The 26,251-nt window shown below is 46.4% G+C and overlaps 2 protein-coding genes across 3 annotated transcripts in view; one reads left to right on the top strand and one right to left on the bottom strand.

Moving 5' to 3' along the window:
• PASD1 (PAS domain containing repressor 1) overlaps positions 1-17,881 on the top strand; it is a 106,944-nt gene extending 89,063 nt beyond the window's left edge. The window contains exons 8-21 of the mRNA XM_021547874.3: positions 566-679; positions 1,321-1,439; positions 2,174-2,256; positions 5,751-5,857; positions 7,239-7,386; positions 9,341-9,422; positions 10,803-10,923; positions 11,656-11,765; positions 13,236-13,394; positions 13,891-14,094; positions 14,902-15,107; positions 15,692-15,784; positions 16,242-16,449; positions 17,651-17,881. Coding sequence (XP_021403549.2) covers positions 566-679; positions 1,321-1,439; positions 2,174-2,256; positions 5,751-5,857; positions 7,239-7,386; positions 9,341-9,422; positions 10,803-10,923; positions 11,656-11,765; positions 13,236-13,394; positions 13,891-14,094; positions 14,902-15,107; positions 15,692-15,784; positions 16,242-16,449; positions 17,651-17,821 — 1,925 coding nt within the window. The 3' untranslated portion in view covers positions 17,822-17,881. The remainder of the gene's footprint in view (positions 1-565; positions 680-1,320; positions 1,440-2,173; positions 2,257-5,750; positions 5,858-7,238; positions 7,387-9,340; positions 9,423-10,802; positions 10,924-11,655; positions 11,766-13,235; positions 13,395-13,890; positions 14,095-14,901; positions 15,108-15,691; positions 15,785-16,241; positions 16,450-17,650) is intronic.
• Positions 17,882-21,538: 3,657 nt separating this feature from the next.
• Positions 21,539-26,251, bottom strand: part of TBC1D8B (TBC1 domain family member 8B) — a 28,380-nt gene continuing 23,667 nt past the window's right edge. For both annotated transcript variants that reach the window (XM_021547743.3, XM_077786554.1), the window contains exon 21: positions 21,539-26,162. In XM_021547743.3, coding sequence (XP_021403418.2) covers positions 25,752-26,162 — 411 coding nt within the window. In that variant the 3' untranslated portion in view covers positions 21,539-25,751. The remainder of the gene's footprint in view (positions 26,163-26,251) is intronic.

The following is a 26,251-nucleotide window of genomic DNA, read 5'->3' as shown; positions in this document are numbered from 1 at the left end:
ACCCTTTTCCCAGTGGTTTGGCAAGGCCACTGAGCAATTCTGGGAGCTGAGCAGCCTGGTGATGCCCTGAGCAGCCTGGTGATGCTCTGCCTGGGGGTGGTTTCCCTCAGGTTGTGGTCTAATCCATAGAGTTCAGACTTGGGGCAGAAAACTGGATTAGAGCTTGGCACAGTGCCCTCCACTGTTAATGGAAGGGCTCAGGGTGAGTTCAGTGCCCTTTGGTCTGACTGAGCAGTGCCAGAGCAGAGTTCTGCAATACCATGTAACTGCTCTGTATGAAATCCTGCATCCAGCAGGGGAAATCCTGCTGACCCAGTACAGCCAGGGCTTCACACTCAGCTTACTGGAGTGACTGCAAACGCAGGAAAAAAGGGTGAGAATACGTTTCCTCAAGAAGAAACATGATAATTGCTCCTAGTAGTTATATATTTACTTCTGGGTATCAGATGCTTCCCAGCAGGGTGTGCTCAGGTACCACTTGGTAGATAAATTAAATATGTGAGAGAGCTAAAGTGCAGACTTCTAATAACATTGTCTGTGTCTCCCTCTCTTTCTCTCATTTCAGCAGAAAAACAAATAGAGTTTTGTTGCCATTTAGCAAGAGGCAGCTTAGATCCAAATGAACCCCTGATGTATGAATATGTGAAATTTGTAGTGGATTTTAAATATTTTACTCATGGTAAGTTACTGTTCCAGCCTACCTTTGTCTCTCCACCTCTCTCCTTTAAATTGCCTTGATCTGTAGTATCTTAAAGGCCCTGTTTCTGCTGAAAATGCCCCATAATTGTCAGGGATGGAATGAGCTGTACATACATTCGATATATTTTTCATACAAAAGTGGTGGGGAATCTGTTGATCAATCTTCTGCACGTTGTGCCTAAAGCTGATGCTAGACTGAAAATGCCTCTGTTTGACCCACTGCCAATTGTAAAGCAGCCTACTTATTCAAATAGCCGGAAATACACGGTATTCTGTTTCACTTGTGGCAGTGAAGTGACACTTTACAGAGATTAAGTACTTTGAGGTGCCTGTAAAATCCTGAATCTTGCAAATGTTGGCCTGGAGAAAGGCTGACAAGGAGGCTGCAGCTGCACACTGTGAGCTGCTCCAAGCTGTCTTGCAAAGCTCCCCTGCAAGCCATGGGTAGGTGGTTACAGCAGCTTGGAGCCTAAAGGGTCGTGCTTTCAATAACATCAGTGTGGCAGCACCCTGTGGGCAGGAGGAGTTTGTTGCTTGGGTTTCTTCAGTCACTGTACCTGCCTTAACAGGAGAAGAAACCTCTCCTTCCTCTTCTTAAATCAATTGTCTGGTTGTTTGCAGTGCCTACACCCTCCTGTAATGGCTTTGAGTCAGCTATTGCACGGGCTTTCAGGGCGGCCACGGAGGAGCAGATCTGCCTGGTGGCGACTGTTCGGCTGGTCACACCACAGTTCCTAAAGGTGAGCCCGGGCTGGCAGCAGGGACAGCAGCCCAGGGAGGGGAGAGGAGAGAGCACGTGGCTGTGGCTGGCAGTGGCAGATGGCATAAGTCTGTATTTTGGAAAGATAAGGTACAAAGCTGGAGCTGCTTTTGAGAAGAGGTGGTTTTGTGATGGGGTGTCTTAGAGGGGGCAGCCTAGGAAGCTCCAGGACAAGGTGACCAGCTTACACCACCTGGGAATTTGCAGCCTTCAGAGATGTGCATCCACCACTCCTTTGTGTAAGGAAGTCATCTGCATCTTCAAACACTGAAAATTTGTGTCCTGGCCTCTTCCTGCTGGGCTGTAAATGTCCCATGGCACTGGTGCAGGGATAGCAGCCCTTGGTGCTGCTTGCTCAAGGGGGCATTAGCCAGCTCAGGTAGAGGCTGGACTTGGAGCTGTCATCCATATTCAAATACCAGTATTTGCAAAAAACTGGGGAATTTTGCCTGGAGAGTGCAAGACGAGACTCTCTGACTATTTATCTTAGCTCTGAAATTCAGCTCAAGGTAAACTATTCAGCCATTTTTCATCAGTTCATGCATCTGTAAATCAAGTCTTACACATTCCTTAGAGAAAAATAAGTTAAGTGCTTTAAAAGCACTGTGTTTTGCTGTGGTTTATTATAGCAAAAAGATGCATGCTAGGTTTTGATAGCAGGCACTTTTGTCATTTCATAGAATTAAATGTCTGAATGTATCCGCTATTTTGCAGGAGCTTTGCAACGTTGAAGAGCCATGTGAAGAATTTACATCAAGGCATAGTTTAGAATGGAAGTTTTTATTCTTGGACCACAGGTAAGATATTTGGGTTTAGTCCCTGAAGAATAAATAAACTGTAGTTTAAAAATAGAAAGCTTTGTGTACCTATTGCCTGAGATCCCAAATGGAATAGTTCTAATTACATGCAATTTAGTAAGTAGCAATACTCTGAACTTAGCTCTTAGGCATCCTTAAACGCTTCACTATTTTCCATATTTTAGGCAAGTAAGAAACATGGAAAATGTCTAGAAGAATATTTATCTCTTAGCCAAGATAATAAGTCATTGAAAGTGAGCAGTGTGGGTCCTAATAAGTTTCCCATATTGGTTTAGCTCCTTTGTTCTTCAACTGCAGCTTCCAGGAATCCTAAATCTTTTGCTGTGTCAACAAACTTTTGACTTTTCACCTTGAGAAATGATTGTATTGTCAAAAACTAATCTACAATTTAATAATAAAATCCACTGGTTTTTATTTTGTTTTTAGAAATTCTATGTGGTGGGCTTGGTGAATGAAACAGACTGGAACCAGTTTATTAAGCTGCTTAATTCAGGATTAATTTTCTTCAAAAGAAGCTGGAGGGTTTTATTCACTCTCTTACTTCTCTGTATTTGGCATATGTGCATAAGCAAAATCCTGCCTTCTTCATTATCCCTCCCCTTGTGAGCTGTGCAAAGGTAGTCTTTACTGAAACAGAAGACTAGTAGATAAGGCTCTAAGGAAAAAATATATTGACAAGGAAAAAAAATATAAAAACCATCTCCACATTTAGAGCAAGAAAAAGAGAGAGCAAATACAAATGAGTAATAACTTTCATTTATATAGAACACAAGATGTGTGCCTCACATCATGCCTTGAAGCAAGGAGGAACTGGCCCTGTGACAGCCCTACAGTTGATTATTTGTAGTTTAGGACAGTCAGATAATTATTAATTGAGATGAGATCTTGCTGGAGTGGCTTTGTTAGACTTTAATTGGCCTGCCTGATAATGCACCTTTTTAGAATCAGCTGATTAATGTTAAGATTTGTAAAAGAGCCCTAAGCCCCTCACGTCACTGATGAAGTGAGCTGCTTTTCCACAGGGCTGTGTCCCAGCAGCTCCTGTGAAAAAGGTGAGGAGGAGCTACTTTGAAACGTGTCAAAGAGTCTTTTGATGAAGCTGGGTGATGACTCAGAGGGGAATCTCTGTGCTGGGTGCTTGCAGACACTCCAGTCCCACTGATATCCCAGAGAGGAAGGCATTGCTACTGAGAGAAAATAAAGATAATGCTGAGGCAGAGTTTGTGACAGCTCCAGATGCAAGCAGTGAGCTCAGACCCAAGAAAGAGCAGGAGATCGTGGGAGTTGTCTCATTTAATCACAGCTCTCTCCAGTACAATCTGCAGGGCACTGGGAAATGTTGCTCTTTCTTGCTGATTTGCATCACCGCAGGCTGCCTGACACTGAGGGACAGAGGGTACCCAGCAGAAACTGGAATCAGGACCTTTGCTGTCATTATCACAATTCAAATCAAAGTAAAGACAGATGCAATAAAAACATTCCATAGATCTGGATAAACATGAGAAAAATAGGAAAAATCTGAATTCTGGGTATATATGTACATATGTGTAGAGGAAGAGAAACCCATTGGCTTAGAAAATTATCTGTTTCTCTTCTTCACTGTGGTACTGTTCTTATTTTCCCTTCATTAATTAAAAGACTGCACCCAAAAGGCTCTCTAAAGACTGTGCATTCCCATTTGCACAGCAAGTTGCAGATCTCAAGGCTAGAACTTAAGCTAACAAGACACTTAAATTGCTCCACAAGGCATCTCCTGTTAAATGACAGATGAGGAGCATTTTGTGGTTGCTTTCTCTTATGAAGAACTCTGGTGATATTCAGGAAAGCATAATACTTTCCTGATCAGCTTAAATGTTTATCTGATGTGCATCTGAAAGACACTATTGTCTTGAATATGAGTATGGCATTAAAAATAGGAGAAACAGTGATGCATTCTGCCAAAGACACAGCAAGGACACTTTAATAAATACACATATTATCATCACTAACAGAAATCTGGGTCACATGAGGAAAAGGAACAGAGTGCTATGAAAAGTTACTTAAATAAATGAAGCTGTATTGTGACAGAGACCCCTGTGTGCTCAGCACATTCTGTTCCAAGGGATTTGCTGTCAAGTGGAGGCCTGACTCTCCCAGCTGACCCCTTGTGCTGGGACTCAGGAGCTCCTGCTCACACCTTGCCCCTCCTGGGACTGCTGTTTAGCAGATTGTCCTTCTCCCCCATTTCTTGGTGCCCGACTGCCCACAGCTGTGGGGAGGAGGGAGGTTATAGACCTGCCTGGGCTCTCTGTGGCTGAATAACCTATGGCCACTGTGTCTCTCAAAAGGAAAAATGTGGAGCTGGGTGGCTCAGCCAAGAGAGAATTTCACACAGTAATAACCAAGAAACTCATGATTGATACATCCAAACCACTGAAAGAACTTTTTCCTCATAGTCTTGGCCACTTTATGGCCTTCTTCCTTAAGAGCACTCAACTGAGCAGGAGAGGCAGGTTTGATGGGCACCATTGCCTTCAGCCTGCCCTGTTTTGAGTTATTTAAATTTTGCCCTATTCCTGAGGAGCACACTGAACTTCAGGTGTACACGATCAGCACATCCTGCAGCCACATTAGCACAGGTCCTGCCTCGCTGAGTGCTTGGGGCAGGAGTGTACCTGAGCACTGGGGGATGGAGAGTGACGTGCTGATACAGGAGCAGAGACAAAACCAGTGGTTTTCTCCCCACGTTTCAGTGTTGTTTCATAATCATAAGCTATCAGGCTCCGGTGAAGGCTGTGTTAGGATACCTGCTTTAAAAATATTTCATGTTTTGCCTAGAAAAAGGATAATCTAGACTTGATAGCAGAACAGTGAGGTAAGTCATTGCAACATGCCTATCTAAACACTTCAATTCCTTCTCTACCAACCAAAGCAAAATCAGCCTTAAATCAGCCCCATGCCTATTGCTGTCTGTACTACTAGCACGGAAAGTTTTGTTGCTACAGTTTCCCAAGATTTTCCAGGGGAGCAATTACTTTTTCCCAAGCTGGTCCTGACACACACTGCAGCTTCCCACTTACTCTCTCTTCTACAGTTACTACCCAGATGACACTTACATCCAGCCTCCTGGATAATTGTACTCTGGCTCCAAGTTGTTATGTGCAGGATCAGCCATAGCATTTCTCAAGCTGTGTCTCACAAGCATCCTTAATGAATTGAGTCACTCACATATGTACATGCCTTTCTCTACACCCACATAATGAATAGGCTGTGAAACAGTAAACACACACCTTTTCATTTTCTCAATTTTTACCTCTCCCTTGCTGTCGGTTTTTTGTTTGTGTATGAGAATGCATCACTGCATATAAGAAAATCCACCCCAGATTTCCCTGCCAAGTGAACGAGGGTGTTTGTTGCTGGTATCACAGCTTATCTGCCAGGATGTCAAAGTGTCAGGTTTTGTGCTCACTCCCTCCCCTTTGCTTCCTTTCTAGGGCTCCACCTATTATAGGGTATTTACCCTTTGAGGTTCTGGGAACATCAGGGTATGATTACTACCACGCAGATGACCTGGAGCTTCTTGCTAGGTGCCATGAACACTGTAAGTTGCACTGCCTCTGCAATGTGTCTGTCTCTGATCTCTTTTGTCACTTGTGCAAAACCTTTTGCTGTCATTACAAAAGATTTCATCGGGAACATGAGGGAACTCTCCCTTTCCATGGCAGACTGTCAGAGCTGACACTTACCTGGGAGGTTGGAATCTTGAGAATTCCCTCAGATCAGGAACTCTTTGTGCAAGTTTCCTAAATTGGCAGATACCTTGTTTGAGCACAGGTTGTTTCAGAGTGAAATGAGATTAAAAGATTGGGAGTCAGAATTATCCCCCCTCTACCCTGTGAGTTTTGTTGATTTGTCACAGTTCATGGGGTCTTGCCATTCCCCTGGGCTCTGGAGTTAGCCAGGAGGCTCAGCTCACCAAAACATCTTTTGAGAGCATCATTTGGATCATCTGCCTGTACAATTAGGTGTTGTGAACCTCACTTACTCATTACTAAAATGCTTCTGGAGATTCAGAATTACTTTACATACAAAAGTACTGAACACAGTTTCCTTGTGGATGAAGATGGTTCATGCTTGGTCAACCTGAAAGGAAAACAACAAAGCAGAAGAGTCAAGTTCAGGCTAATGTGTGAACATGGTTTAAACAAACCCATTTCACTGGACAGTAGGCAAGATGTCTGCCCAAAGAGTCAACATGACAAACAGAAACCCAGCAAGCCACACTAACCCAAGTGGTTTTTTACTCACCTGCACACCTCTATTTTGTTAAAATATCAGGACTGACTTCCTTTTTTGTCATTTTACTTTGTAAAAAATTTTGTATTTTACTTTGCATTAATTGCAGGTACTTTAGGTGAGCATGTTTCATTTTGTACTCCCAGCAGTCTGGAACAATTAGTGTGGTTATTTAACATAGTTCCCCCCACTATTTTCCAGCACCTGGAATTTTTCTGGACATAGCCTGATAATACATACCAGGTTGGAGTAGGCCAGGTCTTAAAAGAAACCCCTCAATTAAAACTCCACTATCTTGTTGCTTTATGCCATTTTTAGGATTCTTACTTCACATCTTCAGTCTTTGAAATGCATTTTCATGTACTTATGAAAGGCAAATAATTTATTTAATTAGTGTTGTTTATGCTTATTTCAGGGAGCCTATAAGTTATAAGAATGTAGCTAGTTATATCAGTTATAAGAGAAATCTCAAACTAGCAAAGGGCACTCCTGAAAGTCAGCAGGAATGACCCCAAACAAAAGCTGAGTACATGGTTATGTATCATCTGTCTTGTTTCTAAAGCTCAAGAACCATTTTAGCACTGCCCCAGTCTGGGAGAGGGGTGTGGGACTGAATGGTGATTAGATCACCTTTGCACCATAAAATGCCTGTTTGCTATAAATTGCTTTCTCGTTTTGTTCAACAGTGATGCAGTTTGGAAAAGGCAAATCCTGTTACTATCGGTTCCTGACCAAAGGGCAGCAGTGGATATGGCTGCAGACACACTACTACATCACCTACCACCAGTGGAACTCCAAGCCTGAGTTCATCGTTTGCACTCACCTGGTAGTTAGGTAGGAGCAAGCACCAAACTCTCCACAGGGTGTCACGTCTCAGTGTACAGCCATTGCTTTTTCTAGTTCTGTTTCGTGTTAACCAAATAAGCAAAAGTCTGGAAGCCAGCTTTGCCCAAATCCATCAGTGTGTTGCATTCCCCTTTTGTCCCTAGTGATGACATGGCCACAGAAAGAATTAAAGCTGTTGGGAATCAGACATCTTTCTGGGCATGAATGAGATCACATAACTCCTACAAAACCTTTTGATCAGAGCTTTAAATATTTATGACTTGAAGTTAGCTGCTGGCTTGCTGGCTTTATTCCTCACCCAAATCCAGCCCTGGATCCCCCCCTAGTGGGAAGCTGCTTGTGCTGAGTTTCAGCCCGTGCTGGAGGTTAGTGCATGTGTAGGATGCTCTGTGAATGCAGAGGGGAATCTACTGGATTAGCACAGCTGTCTCAAAAAAGACAATGTGAAGAGCAAGAATATATTTTCTGAAGGGCTTGGAAAAATAGTGACACACTGGTTTGCTCTATTAACTTGAGTATACATATTGTTCACTGTATTTTTGTACTGTCAAGAATCAATTTTTTTCTGTCAAACATCTGGAAGAGCAAACACTAGTAAATATGAAATATATGGGTCTGTTGGAGTGAGCCAGAGGAGGGCCATGAAGGTGCTCAGAGGGCTGGAGCACCTCTCCTGTGAAGACAGGAAGAGCTGGAGTTGTTCAGCCTGGAGAAGAAAAGGTTCCAGAGAGACCTTAAAGCTTCTTCCAGTGCCTAAGGGAGCTCCAGGAGAGCTAGAGAAGGAGTTATGGAGTTGTAGAACAAGGGGGAATGGCTACAAACTGTCAGAGATAGGTTTAGATTAGATCTTAGGTAGAAATCCTTCCTTGTGAGAATGGTGAGGTACTGCAAGCCCAGAGAAGCTGTGGCTGCCCCATCCCTGGAAATATTCAAGGCCAGGTTGGCTGGGGCCCTGAGCAACCTGGTCTAGTGGAAGGTGTTCTGCCCACAGTAGAGGGCTTGGAAACAGATAATTTTTAAGGTCCCTTTCAACACAAATTCTATTGATTCTATGATCTGTGGTATAAACTACATATGAAGTGTTAACATAAGCAAATATTACACAGAGAGATTACTTCTCAGTTGTCTTACTTCTGCCATCCTTCAGGGAATTCAGCTTCATTTTAAGGGCTGAATTTATTGTACATGCCCTTGTTTCTTCTTTCTGCTTCCAGTGCCTCTTAAACCTAACAGTGTAGTCCTAAAGAGATTTGAAGTTCAGTTCTGTCTCAGATAGTTAAGACTTAAAATATGTTACTGAAGCACAAAAGTTAAAATGTTCTTTCAGGAAAATTCATTGCCACAATGACATAAGTGAGGTCGGTTCAGCAACTTCTCTTGCTTCCCACTAAGGTTGCAGCTCATTAATATTTCATCACCCTAAAGTCTGACACTTCTCAGTGCCTACAATGCATGAGCACTCAGAGAGTCTTTGAAACATCCTCTCTAATTTATCCCAGTAGTGAATCATGTGGCATTTGTTACTGTAAATATTTCATTATTTCAGAGGGAAAAAGTAAGGGAAGAAAATACACAATTCCAGAAGCAACTTGTAGGGGTTTTTGCAGTTCCTACATTGTACCTGTGTAGCTGCCTGTTTGCATTTGGAGCCTCCACTGAAGTGCAGGATGTTAGCTCTGATGCATGCACAGCTCTGTGCACCCTCAGAAGGAGGGACCTGACCTCATCCTGCCCAAGGAATTGTCATAGGGATCTGAACTACCATGCAAAAATGGGATGCTTGTTCATCATCACCAGGTTATAAAATGAATGTACACTTGTTGTGGCAGCTTACCTGCACAGAAGCTGTAAAATAATTTTTTGTTGATTTTTGTTTTGTTTTGGTGGGTTTTTTTTTTTGTTTTGTTTTGTTGTTTTGTTTTGGTTTTGGGGTTTTTTTTAGTTATGCAGAAGTTCGGGCTGAGAGAAGGCGAGATCTTGGCCTCGAAGAGTCATCAATTGAACTGGCATCCTCTTCTCTAAAGGTACCTTGTTCCTTCATATTTGAATGAGGAGATGTTTAAACCAGCCTGAGTAATAGCTTACCAATCTAAAGAAAATATCTGTTCTTCTCCCTTTTCTTTGCTCCCATTTCATTCCAAGCCTTGAGCTGGGTTATGACTCAGGCAGACCCTAAGAAGCTTTCTGGTGCATGGCTCCAAATTGTCCTTGTTGGTTTAGGACAGGCTGGATGAGCTTTGAACTGCCTGATCTAGTGGAAGATGTCCCTCTCCATGACAGGGGGATTGAAGCTAGATGATCTGTAAACCAAACATTCTCTGATTCCACAATAGCTGTGAATTCAGGAGTTGCATTGCTCTGTTCTGGTCCCTGTAATCTATCTGAGACCATGATACAAATGACAGGTTAAACCACCTCAGCTCAGAGGCAGAGAAGTAGAGCTGGAAACCAGATTGCTGTGCTTGTCACCCTTAGTAAGGCACAGAGGATCCAAGAGTAGGGCAGTACCACAGGGTATCTGTTTTTCTTGTGCCAGCTCATCACTGATACTCAGATGAAGATGGGAAGGCAAGGGAAAACACCAAAATTTCAGCTTAGTTGCTGGATCACACCAAGTGTAGGATTGTGACCTATAACTTCCACAAACAATAATTTCCATGGCTTGAGTCAGTCTGGCATCACCACACACCAGCCCAAGTAACAGGGTCATTTTCACTACTTTTGAGTTTCTCCTCTTGGTAGTTTACAGATAAGACCATCAATCAAAGTAATTCCAAGTGGGTTGGAGTGTAGTTGTTATTCCGTCAGCCTCATTGCTGTTCAGACATTATTTTATGGGAGCTCAGGCTGCCCAGTCCTGCCCAGAGCAGGCTGCTGGAGCCGCTGCTGCCCAGGAGCAGCGAGTGGGGCTGCAGCTCCCAGCACTGCCCAGTCCCTGTCCCCGTCAGGAGACGTTTGCTGTAGGTCCTCTTGGGGCTCCAGCTGATGTGCCCATGCCACTGCTCCCTGTCCCTTCCCAGCCATCTCTCTCCATCTCTTCGATGGATAAAAGGATTCCCCAGGTAGCGCCCCCGGCCACCTTCATTCATTCCCCTGTCACCGCCCCCCGGGCACCGCAGCAGCGGCACCCCGGCGGAGGTCGGGCAGGAAGAGGCTGGCAGCAGCCGGTCTCCTGGTGCCCCCGCGGGCAGGGGAGAAGGGGGCCGGCCCAGCAGAGTGCACGGGCAGCATCCCCGGGCCGGAGCGACCCTCCGCTGTGCTCGCAGTGCCCGGGGGTGCCGGGGGCCGGCCGGGCGGCGCGGTCCGAGCCCAGCCCGCTGGGTTTGTGTGCAGACGGGCTCGGGGAGCCCTTCCCGGGCCGTTCCCTGCGCTGTCGGTCTCACCGCCTGTGCTTGCTCCCGCAGAGCCACAGCAGCTACCTGGAGGTGGGGCCGTGCGGCGGCCGGGACGCCAGCCGGGAGGGAGTGTCGCTGTCCTCGCACAGCTCCCGGCGCTCCTCGCACACCACGCTGTCCGACTCCACCTGTACGTGCTGCGGCGGAGCGGCTCCGCGGCGCCGGGCTCCGGCCGGCGGTCACCGGGGTGGGAGGGCAGTGCTCGGCGCTGGCAGCGACACGCCGTGTCGTGACAAGTGACAGAGCAGCAGCAGACCGCGGCCACCTGCCGCCTCCTCTCTTGTGAGAGCCGATTTCGCGGCTTGTCACCAGCTGAGGGTCATGGCTGTTCGCTGTGGTTCTGGGGACAAGATGTGGCTCGCTAGCTCGATTGAACCAAGCTCGCTGATGAAAGTTTTATGTTGGGATAATATAATTTTATTATGGGGTCTCTCATGTGAAATCCCTGCAGAAGGAGCACAGAAGGATGCCTGCCTTGGCTGGCAGCTTCATCCCAGTTCCCATCAGTGCCCTCCTTCCCCTGCAGGAGGCAGCAAGATGATTGAAGTGCCCTGTGTGACCATGAGTAGGAAACTCAGGGGACTTTTCTTGAGATACTTGCCGTGGGGAGAACGATCTCATCTGGATACAGCCATGGAGGGCCGGCTGAATATGGGGGTTAGCATCAGGAGGGAGCCCAGCAAGTGAGGTGGGAGCCAGGGGGATCATAGAGGGGCAGAGAGCCAAACTGCCCGTAGAGGGGCAGGTTGAAGACCCACTTTGGCATGTGTGGGTCACTGCCTGGCTGCACACGTGGATTTCAGGCTCAGCCAGGGTGCCCCGGCAGGGGTTTGCTGTGTGACAGAGAATGTCTCTTTCGCAGCCACGTCGTCCCTGCGGCGCACAGACACCAGCACTCCCACCCGGCCGGCGGTGCCGGCGGCGCCGGGGGACAAGGCCGCCCTGCGGCTGGCAGCGGCCGGCAGCGCGCAGGTCAGTGCTCCGCAGCAGGAGCCTTTTCAGCCTGTAGTGAAATGAGCTAGACAAGCACTGACCTCACCCTCAGAGACGCTGGATCCCACACTCTGGGGGTGCTGGGAGTGCCACTGGCTGGCAGAGCCAGAGGAGAGACACTAGAGGCTTCTCTGCTGCCTTCTTTCAGAATTCAGTTTGCTCCTCCAGGCTAGATGCCTTTTCACACCACCAACCGTCTTTTCTTGGGGTTTGTACACGTGAGATGGCCTTTATCCAAAATGGATGCTGACACCACGGACTTGAAATTCTCAGGGGCATGCAGAAACCTAAATTCTCCCTTCAGACTCATCCTCAGTTTTCCAATCCCAGTTGTCCAGTTCCCTGCACTTGTTCATCCCTGGTATGAGCTGTTAAACCACCAGCTCTGCACTAGAGGTGCTATGGACCTACAGTAAGGCAGAGTTTTCATTTCTAGGCTATAGCCACTCCTCAAGCCCATGGTGAGCACCCCTCTCAGCACCCCATGGCTCAGCTGGCAGTGCCCTCCCAGCACCCTGTGGTGGTATGTGGTTTATTTTTGTTAAGTGCACTGGTGTGTCCTGTCAGCAGAGCAGCCTTGGTGACTTTGGTTCACTGCCCTCACATCTTGCTGGCTCATCCCAGAATGGGGACAAGGCTTCTCTGCCCTTTCTGTTGCTGAGATTTACCTGCAACAGCCTTACTGCAACCACTTATTTCAGCAAGCAGAGAGAGCAGGTGGAGCACTCAAAGAAATAACACAGGAGAAGGTTTACACTTGTAAAAAGTGTCATGGGCTGCTGAAGGCTTCTCCCTGAATCTCTAGCAGCTACCTACAGGCCAATACAATGCTGAAGAGTTTAGCAGAGGAAGGGGATGTCATGCAAGGCTTGAGTTAGGCCAGGAAAAGATAAGAAAACAAAAACCCCAAGAAAAATGAGTTGTAAACCATAATGACAAGGTCTGTCTGTCTGTCCTTACAGGGCTTTAATGTCAGTGCAGTAAATGTTCAGACTATAAAACAGAGATTGAAAATGGCCAGTGTAGGTGTGAAGGAAGGATCCCCAGGTGGGATTGCAGCCTAACTTGGGCCTGGCATCTGCCAGATATCATTAGCAGCACAACTGAAAGCCCAGCCAGGAGGTGTGGCATGGGTTTGGATACAGTCTGCCACAAAACACAAGTGGGCCCAAACAGCAGGGTGTTATCCTGAGGGGACAGGAGAGTCCTGTGTATAGACACTTCATCTATGCAGAATTTATAGAGACCAACACCTGGAGGGAGGCACTGCGTGTAAGCCAGATGTGCTGCTGCTCTGGAACTACAGTGGCACTTTTGCTAAATATGCAATTGTGATTTTGTCAGCATCATATTTTTTATGGCAAAAGCTGAAAAGCAGTCATTTTTCTGAATGCAGCATTGCTATGGATGCGAGTGGCAGGACTGGTCCTTTTTCTCTATTCTCTGCAGCCCTTGTACCATTTCCCCACCCAGCTGGGGATGATGCACCAGCTGAAAGAGCAGCTGGAGGAGAGGACTCGCATCCTGCAAGCTGACATCAAAACACAGCAAGAGGAGCTCCATGTCATCAAGGAGCAGCTCCAGCTCGTGCAGGACTCCAACCTGCAGGTACCTGCTGCCCCTGGTGCTCCCAAACTCACCAGCCATTTGCTTTTCCTTTGAGCACACAGAGCAGTAACAAAATTGTCTGTGGCGAAATCATTCGGGAATGAACTTTTGACAAATTGGTGACTTGGTTTCAGATGTGGGAGTGGTGTTTCCCGAGAGATGAGTGATGTCAATATCTGGCTGAGTATTGAATCAGTAATTTCCATGATTAAAAAAAGCAATCCCAAATTAATCCAAAGTCTCTCATGCACAAAAAGCTTGGTGGTTCCATGTCTGGTTAGTGCTGCTGGATCCCTCCTGCCACTCCTGCTAAACTCAGCAGGCACAATGGAGCTGGAACGTTCCTGGCTCTGAATAAATATTTGACACAAGCTAACATTTGATTTTCTGTTGCTCATGGTTCATTTTGCCCCTGGATTTCGAGATGCTGCTGCTGCTGCGGTGTTATTTCTGCCGGGCAGTACAGCCACAACTCCTGTGCCTCTCTCACCTCAAGATGCTGATGCAGCAGCCGATCCCCGTCATCTTTAACTCCGTGCAGCAGCCCAGCCCCCGGAGGCCGCCGCCGCAGGGGACGCCCAGGCAGAGCACGGCCAAGAAGTCACAGCAGCCAGCCCTGACGGGGACAAAGCACTACTGCAGCACCCACCTGCTGTCACCGCACCCATTCCTCAGGGACCCCTGTGGCACAGCCCCCCAGGTCACTGGCTGCTTCATTGTCTTCATCATCCCCTTTTCCAGCTTCTAAACACTTGTCTGACCTGTCACTCCTCCCCGTGGTGCCCTGCATCCCCTCTGTGTTGGTTTTACTGCATCGCTGGCATTGAGGAATTTGTGTCAGGAGTCAGTTGTGAACAATGTCACCCAACTGTAAAAATAAACAGGTAGCCAAAAAGCATTTACACCCCAGAGACTGCTGGAGCCCTCCTGGTGACTGGGGAGGATGTGAATGGGAGGTCTGGGCTCTCATCAACACAGTGCTTGTTGTTCATGGCCAGTGAGAGTTGCGGTTTCATAACACAGAAGTAGGTATAATTTTAAAAGATTACTTTTGCTCTGCCTGAGAAATCTTGGAAGGCAGCTTTGAAAAAAACAATTTTGTCTTCACTAGACATAAATCCACTATTAGGATGGGAAAGACTTGAATTATTCAAAGACAAAAAAGCCAAAACTGCTGGTTTAAAGGACCAATGAGATGCTTTCCTTGGAGACTTCAGATTTGCACTTCCCCTGTTAAGCTATTCTCTTCCTCCTCAAGCCTTTTGTGTCCTTACCCTTGTACTCTAATTTCTCAAAAGACTGTCTGGGGATGCCAATACCTGCCCTGCAGGGCCAATAAATGCTAATGGGTTGGTGGTTTTCAATAGATTCACTGTTCCTACTGCTGTGTTCAGGGACAATACCCTTTTGTTCCTTATCCTTTTCCCATCTGCCCACTGTAATGGTTGTTTTATCCTTCCATTAGGGAGCTTTAAAACTTACGTGGGTACCTGTGTTTTTATTCCAGGTACAGCAGCAGAAGCAGCAGCACCCAGTGAGAGGAAGCCAAGGCCAGCAAACGTGTGTGCCAGGGCAGGCCAGCATCTCCGTGCCCTTCTACAACAACCCCATGGTGTTCCCCCAAGCACACCCCGTCGCCGTGGCTGCACAGGGGCCGACTGACAGCAGTGAGAGGCAGCCTCCAGCTGACTACAGCCAGGACAGGAGCCTCAGGTACCCACAGCCCTGCTGGGACCGTCCTGGGGCACTGAAGGAAACAGCAGTACTTGGGCAGCAAGGAGGGCAGGTGTGGCTGGGCTCAGGCAATGGGCTGGGGATGCTACAGCCAGCGTGGGGATGTTCCCTCTGCAGGGTGAGCCCAGTGTGCAGGCAGGCAGGCAGGGTGCTCTGCACACCCTGCTGTGTCATCAGGGGCCTTAAATCCTCTTCTTAATGTATTTCCATAAATGAATCTAACCCTACCCTCTGTCAGTGTAAAGTCAGTCCCCCTTGTCCTGTCGCTCCATGCCCTTGTCAAAAGTCCCTCTCCTGCTCTCTTTTAGCTCCTTTAGATACTAGAAGGTGCTGTAAGATGTCCCTGGAGCTTTCTCTTCTCCAGTCTCCACAATCCCAATCTTTTCAGCATGTATTCACAGGAGAGATGTGAGGTGATAGGAAGCATCCTATTTCATTAGCTTGTTGTCAAGGTAGTGGTTTGCTTTCATGGAGGATTTTCAAGGAGCTGTTTCTAGAGATTGACAGGACTTGGACCTCAGACCTCTCCCTTCCCTGACCATCCTGTTTTCCTTCCACCACAGGATGCTGTTGGATCAGTCCATCCAAGCCATGATGCCCGCAGCCAACAGCAGTTGCCAGCCCGTGCAGAGCAGTGCCAGCAGGCAGCAAGGAAAGTGAGTCTCTTATTTTCCTGCAGTGTCTTAGCAGGGCACTTTATGGCACTGAAAAAGACATGAAAAAATTTGTACCTGGTCTTGCAAACACAAATCATCTCAGTCTGAAGTAAAGTCTAGTCAGTTAGGAGAAAAATGAGAATATTTTTTAATTACAAAGTACTTTATGATAAATGAAGTGCATTTTAAAAAATCAAACATTTTCTGGCTTTTGCCAAGCATAAAATGCTTGACCAAGACACAGAGAAAATGTACAACCTTTAAACCCTTAATTTTCAGTAGTTCCAGTCCATGCTTTGTGGGCAGAGGGGAATCGGGGGTCTCCTGTCAGCAAGGTCTGCATGGTTTGACCAGCCCTGCTCCAGGCTGGTTCCTGCAGCAGCTGGGCTCCCCAGTGCCCATTCTGAGGGTGGCTCTGGGCGTGTGTTCTCATGCCTGGTTTTCCTCCTTGTGGCAGGTTTGTTGCAGAGCAGCAGTCCCTGCCTCCCCCAGCACAGGGGCAGCCGGTCACCTGCAGCGCCGCCCGCCCTCCAGCCCCGCCGCCCATCTTCTCCCCATCGCTGATGATCCCTCACTCCAGCTTTGCTCCCCACCAGGCCAGCACTCAGCTTCACCTGCACCAGTGGCCACAGCAGCAGGTTCAGCAGCACCGCCTCTACCTTCAGGTACTGGAGCAGAAGCAGGGCTCTGAGGAGGCACAGGGATGGCTTTGGGATGGGTTGGGGGTTTTTGAACAAATGGGGCTTGTCTGACTGATCAAACCTGGTCACAGCCTTTGCACATTCTCCATTCCCATTGTATCTCCACGTAGCCAGGTGCTCAGCCTTTCCAGGCTGACTCTGCACCTGCTCAAGACCATATTTTCAAATACCCAGTTTTTCAAACACAGCTTTTCATCCAGAGGAGCTCTGGTGGGAAGCTTGCTGTAGTCATGAAAAATGATAAGAAAGTCTTTGGAAAACATGCCTCCTGCTGTTACATTTCACCAGAGCAAAGTTTTTATCAGCTGCCATCACAGCTTTCTTTTAATAAAGGGGTATTTCACAACACACATCTCTGGACAAGGTAATTTTGGTTTTTCAACACACAATTTACATCAGTACATGCTGAACTAGTGACACCACCAAAGAAAGGGGTTGTTGAAAGTAATAATTCATCAGTAACACGCTCTCCAAGCCTTCCCTGGATGGCAGAGGTTGTTACAGTCCTCCAGGCAAAGACAGTAGAAAAGAAAGCAAGAGGAGTAGGTTCAGTTGAAAACAGCTACACAGCAGGACTGGATTTAAAGTGAGAAATGAATTGCTGTTGTCAGCAAATGTGAGCAGGAGCTGTCCCTGCTTGGGGTATGTGTCCTCATGAGCTGCATTGCTGTCCTGAGGTCCAGCAGTGTGGACAGCAGAATAATGATGCTGGAACAGATGAATAGCTCCAGGGCCACAGTAAACCAGAGTTTGATGACACAGTGCCTTTAACAGGGGGTGAAACAGCAAGTCCAGGTCTTTGAGGTACCAGCAATGGGTGGGTATATGGTTACTCTAGGACCTCTTCCTTGGTTGTCTGAAGATCTTTCCAGTGAAAGATTAAAGTTACACATCCTGCAGATTGTACCTCCAAGTAGCTTTTGGAGTCTCCATTCCTGCTGGCTCCCCAGGAGCCTGTTGGGACAAATGGGTCCTGCTTCCCCTCTGTGCTCTCCAGGCTTTGTTGGTTTTGCTGACAGCAGCAGCATCCTGAGGGGCACAGCTCATACCCTCAAGTTTAGGACTTGGTGCACACATCTGGGGCATCATCATCAGCCCTGCAGCAGGAGAGGGACAGCTGGGTGACGGGGCAGGTCTGACTGCTCAGATTTGTGTCTCCCCACAGATGCCAGGTCCTGAGCTGGTGCCGGGGGCTCCAACGCAGCGCATTTTCCAGCCGCCCCACACCCCGCAGCAGAACCCCTTGAGCTACTTCCTGCACCCGCAGCAGCAGAGCCACCACACGCAGGGCCAGCCCTGCAACCTGCCTGACCTGCCCGAGATGCAGCTGCCCTGAAGCTGCTGCTGGCAGACAAGGATGGCGCGGCTGCAGCCGCTGCGCCCGGGCGCGCGCGGGAGAGCACGGCGCACCGGACACCGCGCACCGGACACGGCGCACCGGACACGGTGCACCGGACACGGCGCACCGGACACGGCGCGCCGGACACGGCGCATCGGACACGGCGCACCGGACACGGCGCATCAGACACGGCACGGGAGAGCTCGGGATGCTCCCTGACAGGGATGCATGGCTGCACGGGCCTCGTTTGTTGGGATTCCCATGCAGCCAGCCCGTGATGCTGTTCTGGCAGCAGGGTGTGCCCTGGCCCAGCACCGTGGTGCCACTGGGAGTGGTGGCTTTCTTGCTGCAGGGAGGGCAGGTATCAGGCCGTCATGAAGCTCGGTTTGTAATGGAAAAAAACCCTTTTCCATTCAGGACTTCAATGAAAGTCACTGTGAATTTAAGCCCAGCATTTGGAGCACATAGACTGTACCAATCCACAGGACACCAGTGGATTACCGTGTACATAACTCGTTTTGCTGTAGTAGGTCCATTGTGAATTCTTTTTCCTTTTTCTATACCTCAGTCCCGCAGGTTTTTTTTCCAGGAGTTTGGATAATGCTGCTAATTTACATAACACCACTTTTGCCTGAATTTCTTACTGTTGTTATACCAGCTCACATCGCAGCTAGTTCAATATTTGTCATGTTTTATTTTTGGTTAACAAGTGAAGATAAATTTGTATGGTTTTTACTCCCTGTAGCCAAATATTTTTCAGGTTACAGACAAAGAATCTTTACTCCTTTTTTTTTTTTTTTTTTTTTGTTTCAAGTGATGTAGTTGTAAATGTTTCTATTCATAAAAACAAACAAACATGCATAGAACAGCATATGACAGCAAACTTTATGGTTTTGCTAGGTCATGTTTCAATTTGGCGAACCCAAAATGTATAATCACAATACACGATGTTACAAGCCCATAGGGTCAGCAATAAATTGTATTTTTGTAAATTGTCACTTTTTAACTGTAAGTTTATATTTATGAATTGAAAAAACAGTTTATTGCTCAGTGGGTGTATAGTTAAGTGTCCCTACTGTTTGTGTCTTTCCAAAGGAAAAATTTAAAAGTACATTTTTGGAGCATTTTAGTAGCTGAGTACTATCTTTGGGCATTGTTAGAGCCCAAATGTAGATAGGTTTGGCCATTACTATAAACTTTGCAAGGCAGTGAAGGCAGTGGTTAGTTAGGACCAGATCCATCTAGCAGTAAAGTTCTAGCTGGCAGACAGAGCAAGGTTTAGAGAGGCGTTAGTTCCTAATGTTTAGTTCCTAATATCTATTGAAACCAAGTAAAGAATGCTTGGTTTTGCCTTTTTTTTTTTTTTTTTTAATTTTTAATATGGTGTTTTGGGGTTTTTTTGTTTGTTTGTTTGTTTTCTTCTTTTCCTTCTGCAAGCCTCTTTCTGGGCCACTTGCAGCACTGCAGCAGCTGGTGTTCCTGATGTTACTGGTGGGGCAGCTTTTGGCACGAGTAGCTGCCAGTAGCCCTGCGTTTCAAGAAAAGGGCACAGCAGGGCTCCTCCAGCCCTGGGGCACCAGGGGCTGTTCCCAGCAGCTCCTCCTGGGGAAGGGGATGGAGTTTTGCTGTGCCACATTGCCTGGGGGAGTGGCAGTGGGAGGACAGGCTGCTGGAGCTGGAGTCAGCCAGGAGCTTTCAGGGATTGGTGCAAGGCCCTAGGGTGCTTTGGTGTTTTGGCCAGGGCAGAGGTGGATTTGTGAACAAAAGCTGTGCCAACCCCTGGCTATTCATGGTCCCCTCCCTTGGGCAAAGGCAGCTGCATGGGTCAGCTTTGACTGGACATGGAATGCTCAGCTCCCAGGGCAGCCAGACACGATGGACAGATGGATCAAGGGTTGCAGAGCTGGCCACGTGCAGCACTCCGGGGAATGTAGCTGGCCACGGAATGGAGGCAATGAGGTGCCCAACAGCCTGGGGTCCACTGTCGGGGCTCGTGCCCTGTCAGCACAGTCCCTGGCTGCTCTGGGACACAGTTTGAGCCAGACCCTCCATTTCAAACCAGGACAAGAAGTCATGGCTGCAGCAGAGCCCTGGGCCAGGGCCACCTTGCTGCTGGTAGAGGGATTTGGAACACCTGCCTTTGTGGGGCAATTTGGAGCTGAAATAACACCTGGGGCTGTCCTGCTCTGCAGGTTTGTTCTGCAGGAAGGGCCAGCACAGAGCCTTCAGGATAGGAAACTTTTGGTTTTAAAGCACTGTTAGTGTTAGGGTCTCCCTGTCTCCATTCTAAGGCGGCCAGGTTGCTCATGAGGAAGCGGTAGGAGGGGGTTGTATTTTTGGGAGCTGCTTGTGGGATTTTTTTCCACCATAGCCTTGGTACATAATATTAGAGGGGAAGCAAACATATATCTGTGTTGGGGCTCCAGCATCGCACAGCTTGTGGCTCAGGGTGGCTGGCTGGAGGGAAACACTGTGATTTCCCTGGCTTCCCCATTAAACCTGCATCACCCCAACACATCCATGGCTGGTCTGCAGTGTGCCACCACCACACAGCCCAGCCATGGCTGCTGGCAATCAAATGGATCTCAGAAGTGCTGGTGGCTGGAGTCAGGGGCTTGAGGGGTGTATTTTTTAACAGGGCTTGGGAGGGAGATAGCTGAGGCAGAGCAGTTTTCTGGCATTGCTGTGGCTTTGACAGTGAGTCCAAAAAAACAAAAAATCGGGTTGGGAAGGGGTTCTGGGGGAGGTGGGGGGCAGTGGGTGCACCAGATAGGGTCGTGCCCTGGGCACAGCCCTGCTGCTGGCAGCCCTGGGCTGCAGGGACAGAGGGCTGGGGCACAGCCCCTGCTCATGGCTCCCAGCAAGGAGCACAGGAGCTTGGTGAGGATGTTTACATGTTAGACCAGCCTTGCTAAAAGTAGAGACCTAAAAACGCACTTTATCATGTGCCCCCTTGTTCTCAGAGCACCCCCAGCCACTGGCCTTGCTGCTGGTGGGCAGGGGCTGCACATTCCCAGGCACTGCCTCACAGGCAGAGCCTTGTTTTCTCAACATGCTCCAAAAGACAAAATCCCACTGACCCTTTCTGGGGCTTGCTTGGTCTTTGCTCAGTCAGAGCCAGGGGGGTTTTGCCTTATATCGTCACTCTCAAAAAAATAGATGGATAAAACAATCTCTTTATTCAGGTTGATTTGTATTTGTTTACCTCGGTGTTAGCTATGACCTGTGCTTTTATGACTCATTTGGAATCGAGGGTTGCTGGTGGGTTTGGCTCACGCCCCCCCAGCCTCCTACAAGAAAACATAAGTGTGACTTGTTGGTGACAAGCAGAGGGCAGGGACGTGACTGATGGCAGCAGGGTTGGCCTCCAGTGTCGGTGTTGACCTATCAGTCATAAATGTTCTGAGGTTTTCCAGTACACAAGTACCTATATACCATAGCTATATATAGATATACGTATTTTTAATACACATTTATATGTATGCAGATGTATATCTATATATAAATATATATAGGCCACACAATTCCAGACCTCTGAAAACACAGGCAGCTTTAAATAACAAAGTCTTGCACTTTTAGCATATTTGTACATATAAGCTAAAGCCTGGTGGGTATAATCAGGCTGATTTGACAAACACAATGAGAAGTTACTGTATATATTGTATATAGTCCATGCAAGAAAAAAAAAAAAAGAAAATAAGAAAAACTCTAGAATTGAGTATAAATCTTGGTTTATTTTATATGATGTTGAATATAAATACATTTATAAATGTTACTATTCTTAAAAGTATTTTGTAATGGGAAAAAGTAAGTGTCTTATGAACAGTAAAGATTTTATTCTTGTTTTGAATCTATGTCCCTGCACAGCTCCATTGAATGGGAGCTCATGCATTTTGACAAGCTTTAAACAGATTGTACATAGTATTTAAAAAAAATTAAGAAGAAATAAAATGATACTTGTAGGACCTCTTACACACTCTGTTCTCTTGTTATTCCCTGGGTGGTGTGGGTCTGTTAGGGATCAGGATCTGATCTCTACTCTGCAGGAGAGACAAGAGAACAGCCATTGTGTCCATGTGCATGGACGGCTGAAGGGATGGGGCTCAGGACAAGGACTGGGATTTCCATGGCCAGTGCCAAAGGCAACAGGAGCAACACATAAATTGGAAAGAACCAGGCATCAGGGTCTGCACACGGTGAATTTGGATGGACAAAGCATGTGCCAGTACTCAGCAGTTCAGCACTGAAGTCAGCTGAGGGTTCAAAATCCAGGTCTCCATTTTTCCTCCTCTTCTGGGAGGCTGCTGTCCCAGCTGGGGCTTTGGCTTGCTCCTTGTTTTTGCAAAGCACTGACTAAATGTGGCTTTAACACGACCAACACTCTTGAAGGAACCTCTGCAGCAGGCCATCACAGGAAATAATAGTGCCTCAAACACAGGGTTTTTTTCTTAAGGGAAAAAACATTTTATTTAACTCCCCATTTGTCTTACAATACCTCTGCATACAACACATTGTATAAAAGCCAATCTGTCAACACAAACATGTGCTGCCGTCTTGGTAAAGTGACAAAGCTATAGCAAAAAAGACAAAATAGCCTATTTTTCTGGAAACAAATCAGTGTTTCCTTCTGTTTTAGTCCAGATAACAACAGCAATGAAAATCAAGAACCTTGTATAGTACAATTTGATGAGAAACTTCTGATAAAATCAACACACAGCTATTTCTTAGTCACTATGGTAGCAACCTCTTCTAAAATTACATTATTATTTAGCCATTAGAATTATGAACAAGTGGCTTGGTTTAGAAATGGATGGAAACAGAAAGTGATTTTTCTGTATCATATGGCAGCAGTCACTTCCATGTCTTGGAAAATGCTACTGGTTTAATTACCATCAGTTATCTCCCATGGTGGAAAGAGCTGGTATTTTTATTATTTGAGCTATTCCCTCCCCTCACATGCCCAAGCCCTGAGCTGGGCACACAGAGGCCAAGCAGCCAGTTCCTTGTGGGGGTCAGGGCTGTTGCTGTCACCCAGAGCACAGGGAGCAGCAGCAGGCTCCAGCACAGCACATTCCATATGGCAAGACCAGGAACATCACAGCTCTGCTGGCTGTCCCCAGGCTACTGATTACCTCTGACAAAAGGCAGCTTAGCACACAGCAACAATCACAAGGAGGGACTGTGCAGTTCCCCACGGGCACTGCCAGTGTTGCAGGGTAACCGTGACACAGCTGCCAAGTCACACGGCAGCAGCCACAAACAGCATCAGTAGTTGTAGCAATCTACAGCTGTCTACTTTGTACTGAACAGTGCACCTTCATTTATTTCCTATGACTGAACCTGAAAATAAAGGCAGAAAACTTCATGGAAACACACAGAAAAAAACTAACACCAGGTGAGTTAAATGACACAATAGAATTCACTTAACCAAGCTGCTTCCTCTTCATGTGCACACCCAGCACCCTCAGGTGATGTGCTGGGAGTCTGGAGCCATCTCTGTATCACCAACTTCACCTGGCCAAGAAGCAGCACAGCACAGAGATCTCTGTCCCTGACTGTGCAGGGCTTTGAGGTCAAGGCATCACTCTCCAGTAACGAAGGAAGGGAACGAGCTGCTGTTGCTCTAGCTCTGCCAGTCCCAGCTAAACCTGCATCTATTTGTTAGCCAACCTGTCTGGAATAGGGATGGAAGGATCTGGAATAGGAAAGGGAAGGAAAGAAGATATACACTAATTCCAGAGTTCCTCTGTCACAAGCAGAGCTCAATTTATGGTACACTGAGGTACTAGCTCAGCAAACATACCTCTGGGTTATACTCCTTGGCATTTAATACATCTACCTCTCCCCAAACAAAGGCTCTGCAGTCTCTTGGGTGGGCACTAACAGAAAAGGGTATTGTACAGACTGAGCACCTTTTTATAACCAGGTAACAACAGAAGGTTGTTGTACTTTGCAAGTTCCTTCACCTTCTGCACTTAGATCTTCACATCTGGGATCTCAATCAAAAAAGTCCTTGAGTTTTAAGACTTTTTTACTTTGTTACTTTGATTAGCAAATACTTCACAGCTTTGATTACTTGTTGACATGAACAGTATCTCTCATAAACCTACAAAAGCTTTTGGTATGGGCAGCTTTATCTGTTCTCATGAGGCTCCATTAATTTCATCGTGGCTATTAGCAGAATTACTCACTGATCAAGCCTTATCTGGGTACATCCTGGACTAGAAAAACATTATAATCTGCTTTGTATTTCTAAACAACTTTGTGAAAATATTTTTAAAAGGTAATACAGTGTGGCCCTATCCATATCCACATAAATGGATAAATTAGTTTTTATATTTTATACATAAAAATACAAATCAGCAGTATGTGGTATCAACTGCAATTACTTTGTGAAGGCTTCTGAAAAAAGCTTCCTCATTCTCCACATTTATCATATAGCTTTTGGACTTCCTTAGTAAAATTTTATTTTACATTAATACCTGAGAGTATTAAGGAGAGTGTAAGACATAATTCATAAATTTAACACCAACTGCAATGATGGCATTTCACAAAGTGCCTGTAAGACATCAGAAATTTGTTTTATTCTTCATTCACACCAGTATTGCACAAAAAGCCTCCGAAAGATACCAAACCCATTCACCCATTCTGCTTCTTTAAAAAAAACATGCACAGTATAAAAATAATGCTGCTCTGCAGAGAAAGATTGTCATACAGGCTTTGGAAACAGATGTTTTAAACTAGTTTAGCAAGACTCCTCACTTACTTTGCTGTTGTTGTTAAAATACAAGCTCTTACTCTCCTCTAAATTCCTTCTAGCACTAGCTACCAAAAATTCAAGGTCAACATTTCTCAGCTTTTACACGGGCAGAGCTTTCCTCCACAGGATCTCTAGTATATCATATTTTATATATTAAAAATTTCAAGTCAGATTCAAGGGGATTTTCTTGTTGCCTTGAAACCTGACAGACGGAAAATATTACAGCAGCTATAGAAAAGCAACAGTAATTACTGGGCTGAGATATGGACTCAGGGTAGGCAAAGAAGCAACTGCAATCTGTCCCTAAGCAGTTCAATAGTCAACACTCAGCTGCAGATGGACTGTGCTTGGGTTTTCCAAACACCAGCAAAACTCCACATTTCATCAACATGCTCCTAAGAAGCCAACAATGTCTCCTTTTGCCAGATAAACTACAACCACCCTGTGGTCAGCCAGATTTAGCCACTGCTTTCCTTTGATTTTAAACAATCAGTATTCGTTTCTGCAGCCTTGTGCAGCCTGGATGACTAAATAATCTTCCAACCTTTTCACCTTTTCTTTGTAGGAGGATTGGTACAAAAATGGGAGGCTGGAATCTACCCAGTCCACACCCATGGGTAACATCAAAGCAGAGGAATTGTGAGCAGGGCAACTTCCTTCTCTAATCTCATGGTCCTGTGCTACCACAGCCTCTGTTCTTAGTCTTCACCCTGCTTTGGCCCTAGTCCACAAGCAATTTGGAAATAACTAATTGATGTGGAAGACAACCACCAAGCTGTTGACACTCCTTTAAAGTGAAAATGGGAAAAAGTCATTCCTTTTATCACAGTAATAGAAAAGAACCTGGAGAACACCTACTCTAACAGTGATTCAGACAGGTTTGCAACAGGTACACAACCAGTATCTCCAAGCAATGCTGCATGTTTTAATAACATGGTAAAGGCAGTTCATTATTCAGTCCCTAATTTGGATTGAAATTTATGAACAATGCAAGAAAGTGACTGTGCTTAAAACTAGTTTTATTTACATTACATACCAGTAATCTGATACTTGAAGCTAATTCTTCAAACTTCATTTCCTATATCAACACCAGACTTGATTTCCATAGTTACAGCCTTCATTTGTAAGCACTTTATGTGATTAATTCAGAGTCGAATGCAAAGAAAATTACACTCTGGTTCTTGCTTTAAGTTGTAAATTTTTAGCACTCTCTATTTTAGCTTTTATGTCATGAGGTTTTTCAAAAAATCTCACAAAAGCTGGTTCATTTAATAAGGATGCCAGAATCTGCTCAAAGGCAAAAGACCATTCATGGTTCCCTTGTAAACTCTGTGCTCGACTGCCTTCAGTCTGTTCAGAGCTGCTTTCCTCCTGCCTCTCTCTGGGCACTTCAGCAGCCACTTCTGTAACAGCAACTGGACTTGTGACAGGTGACATAGGACTCTGCAGCCTTCTGCCAACTTCTTCCATCTTCAGCAGGAGGCTGGTCACCACCGCAATGGCACGATACAAGAGCTCCTCCTCAGGGTCCCCATGGAACAGATTGTAGAGAGTTTTTGAGAACTGGATGAACTGAGACTATGGAGAGATATGGAGGAGACTGCTCAGAGAAGAGCAACACAACTGTTCTGTTTCAGCACCTGCTATATTCTGAGTTCAGTGCCTGC

The sequence above is a fragment of the Lonchura striata genome, chromosome 14 (genome assembly GCF_046129695.1).
Source record: "Lonchura striata isolate bLonStr1 chromosome 14, bLonStr1.mat, whole genome shotgun sequence".
Classification (NCBI taxonomy): Eukaryota; Metazoa; Chordata; class Aves; order Passeriformes; family Estrildidae; genus Lonchura; species Lonchura striata.
This window is presented reverse-complemented; position numbering and strand designations above follow the sequence as displayed.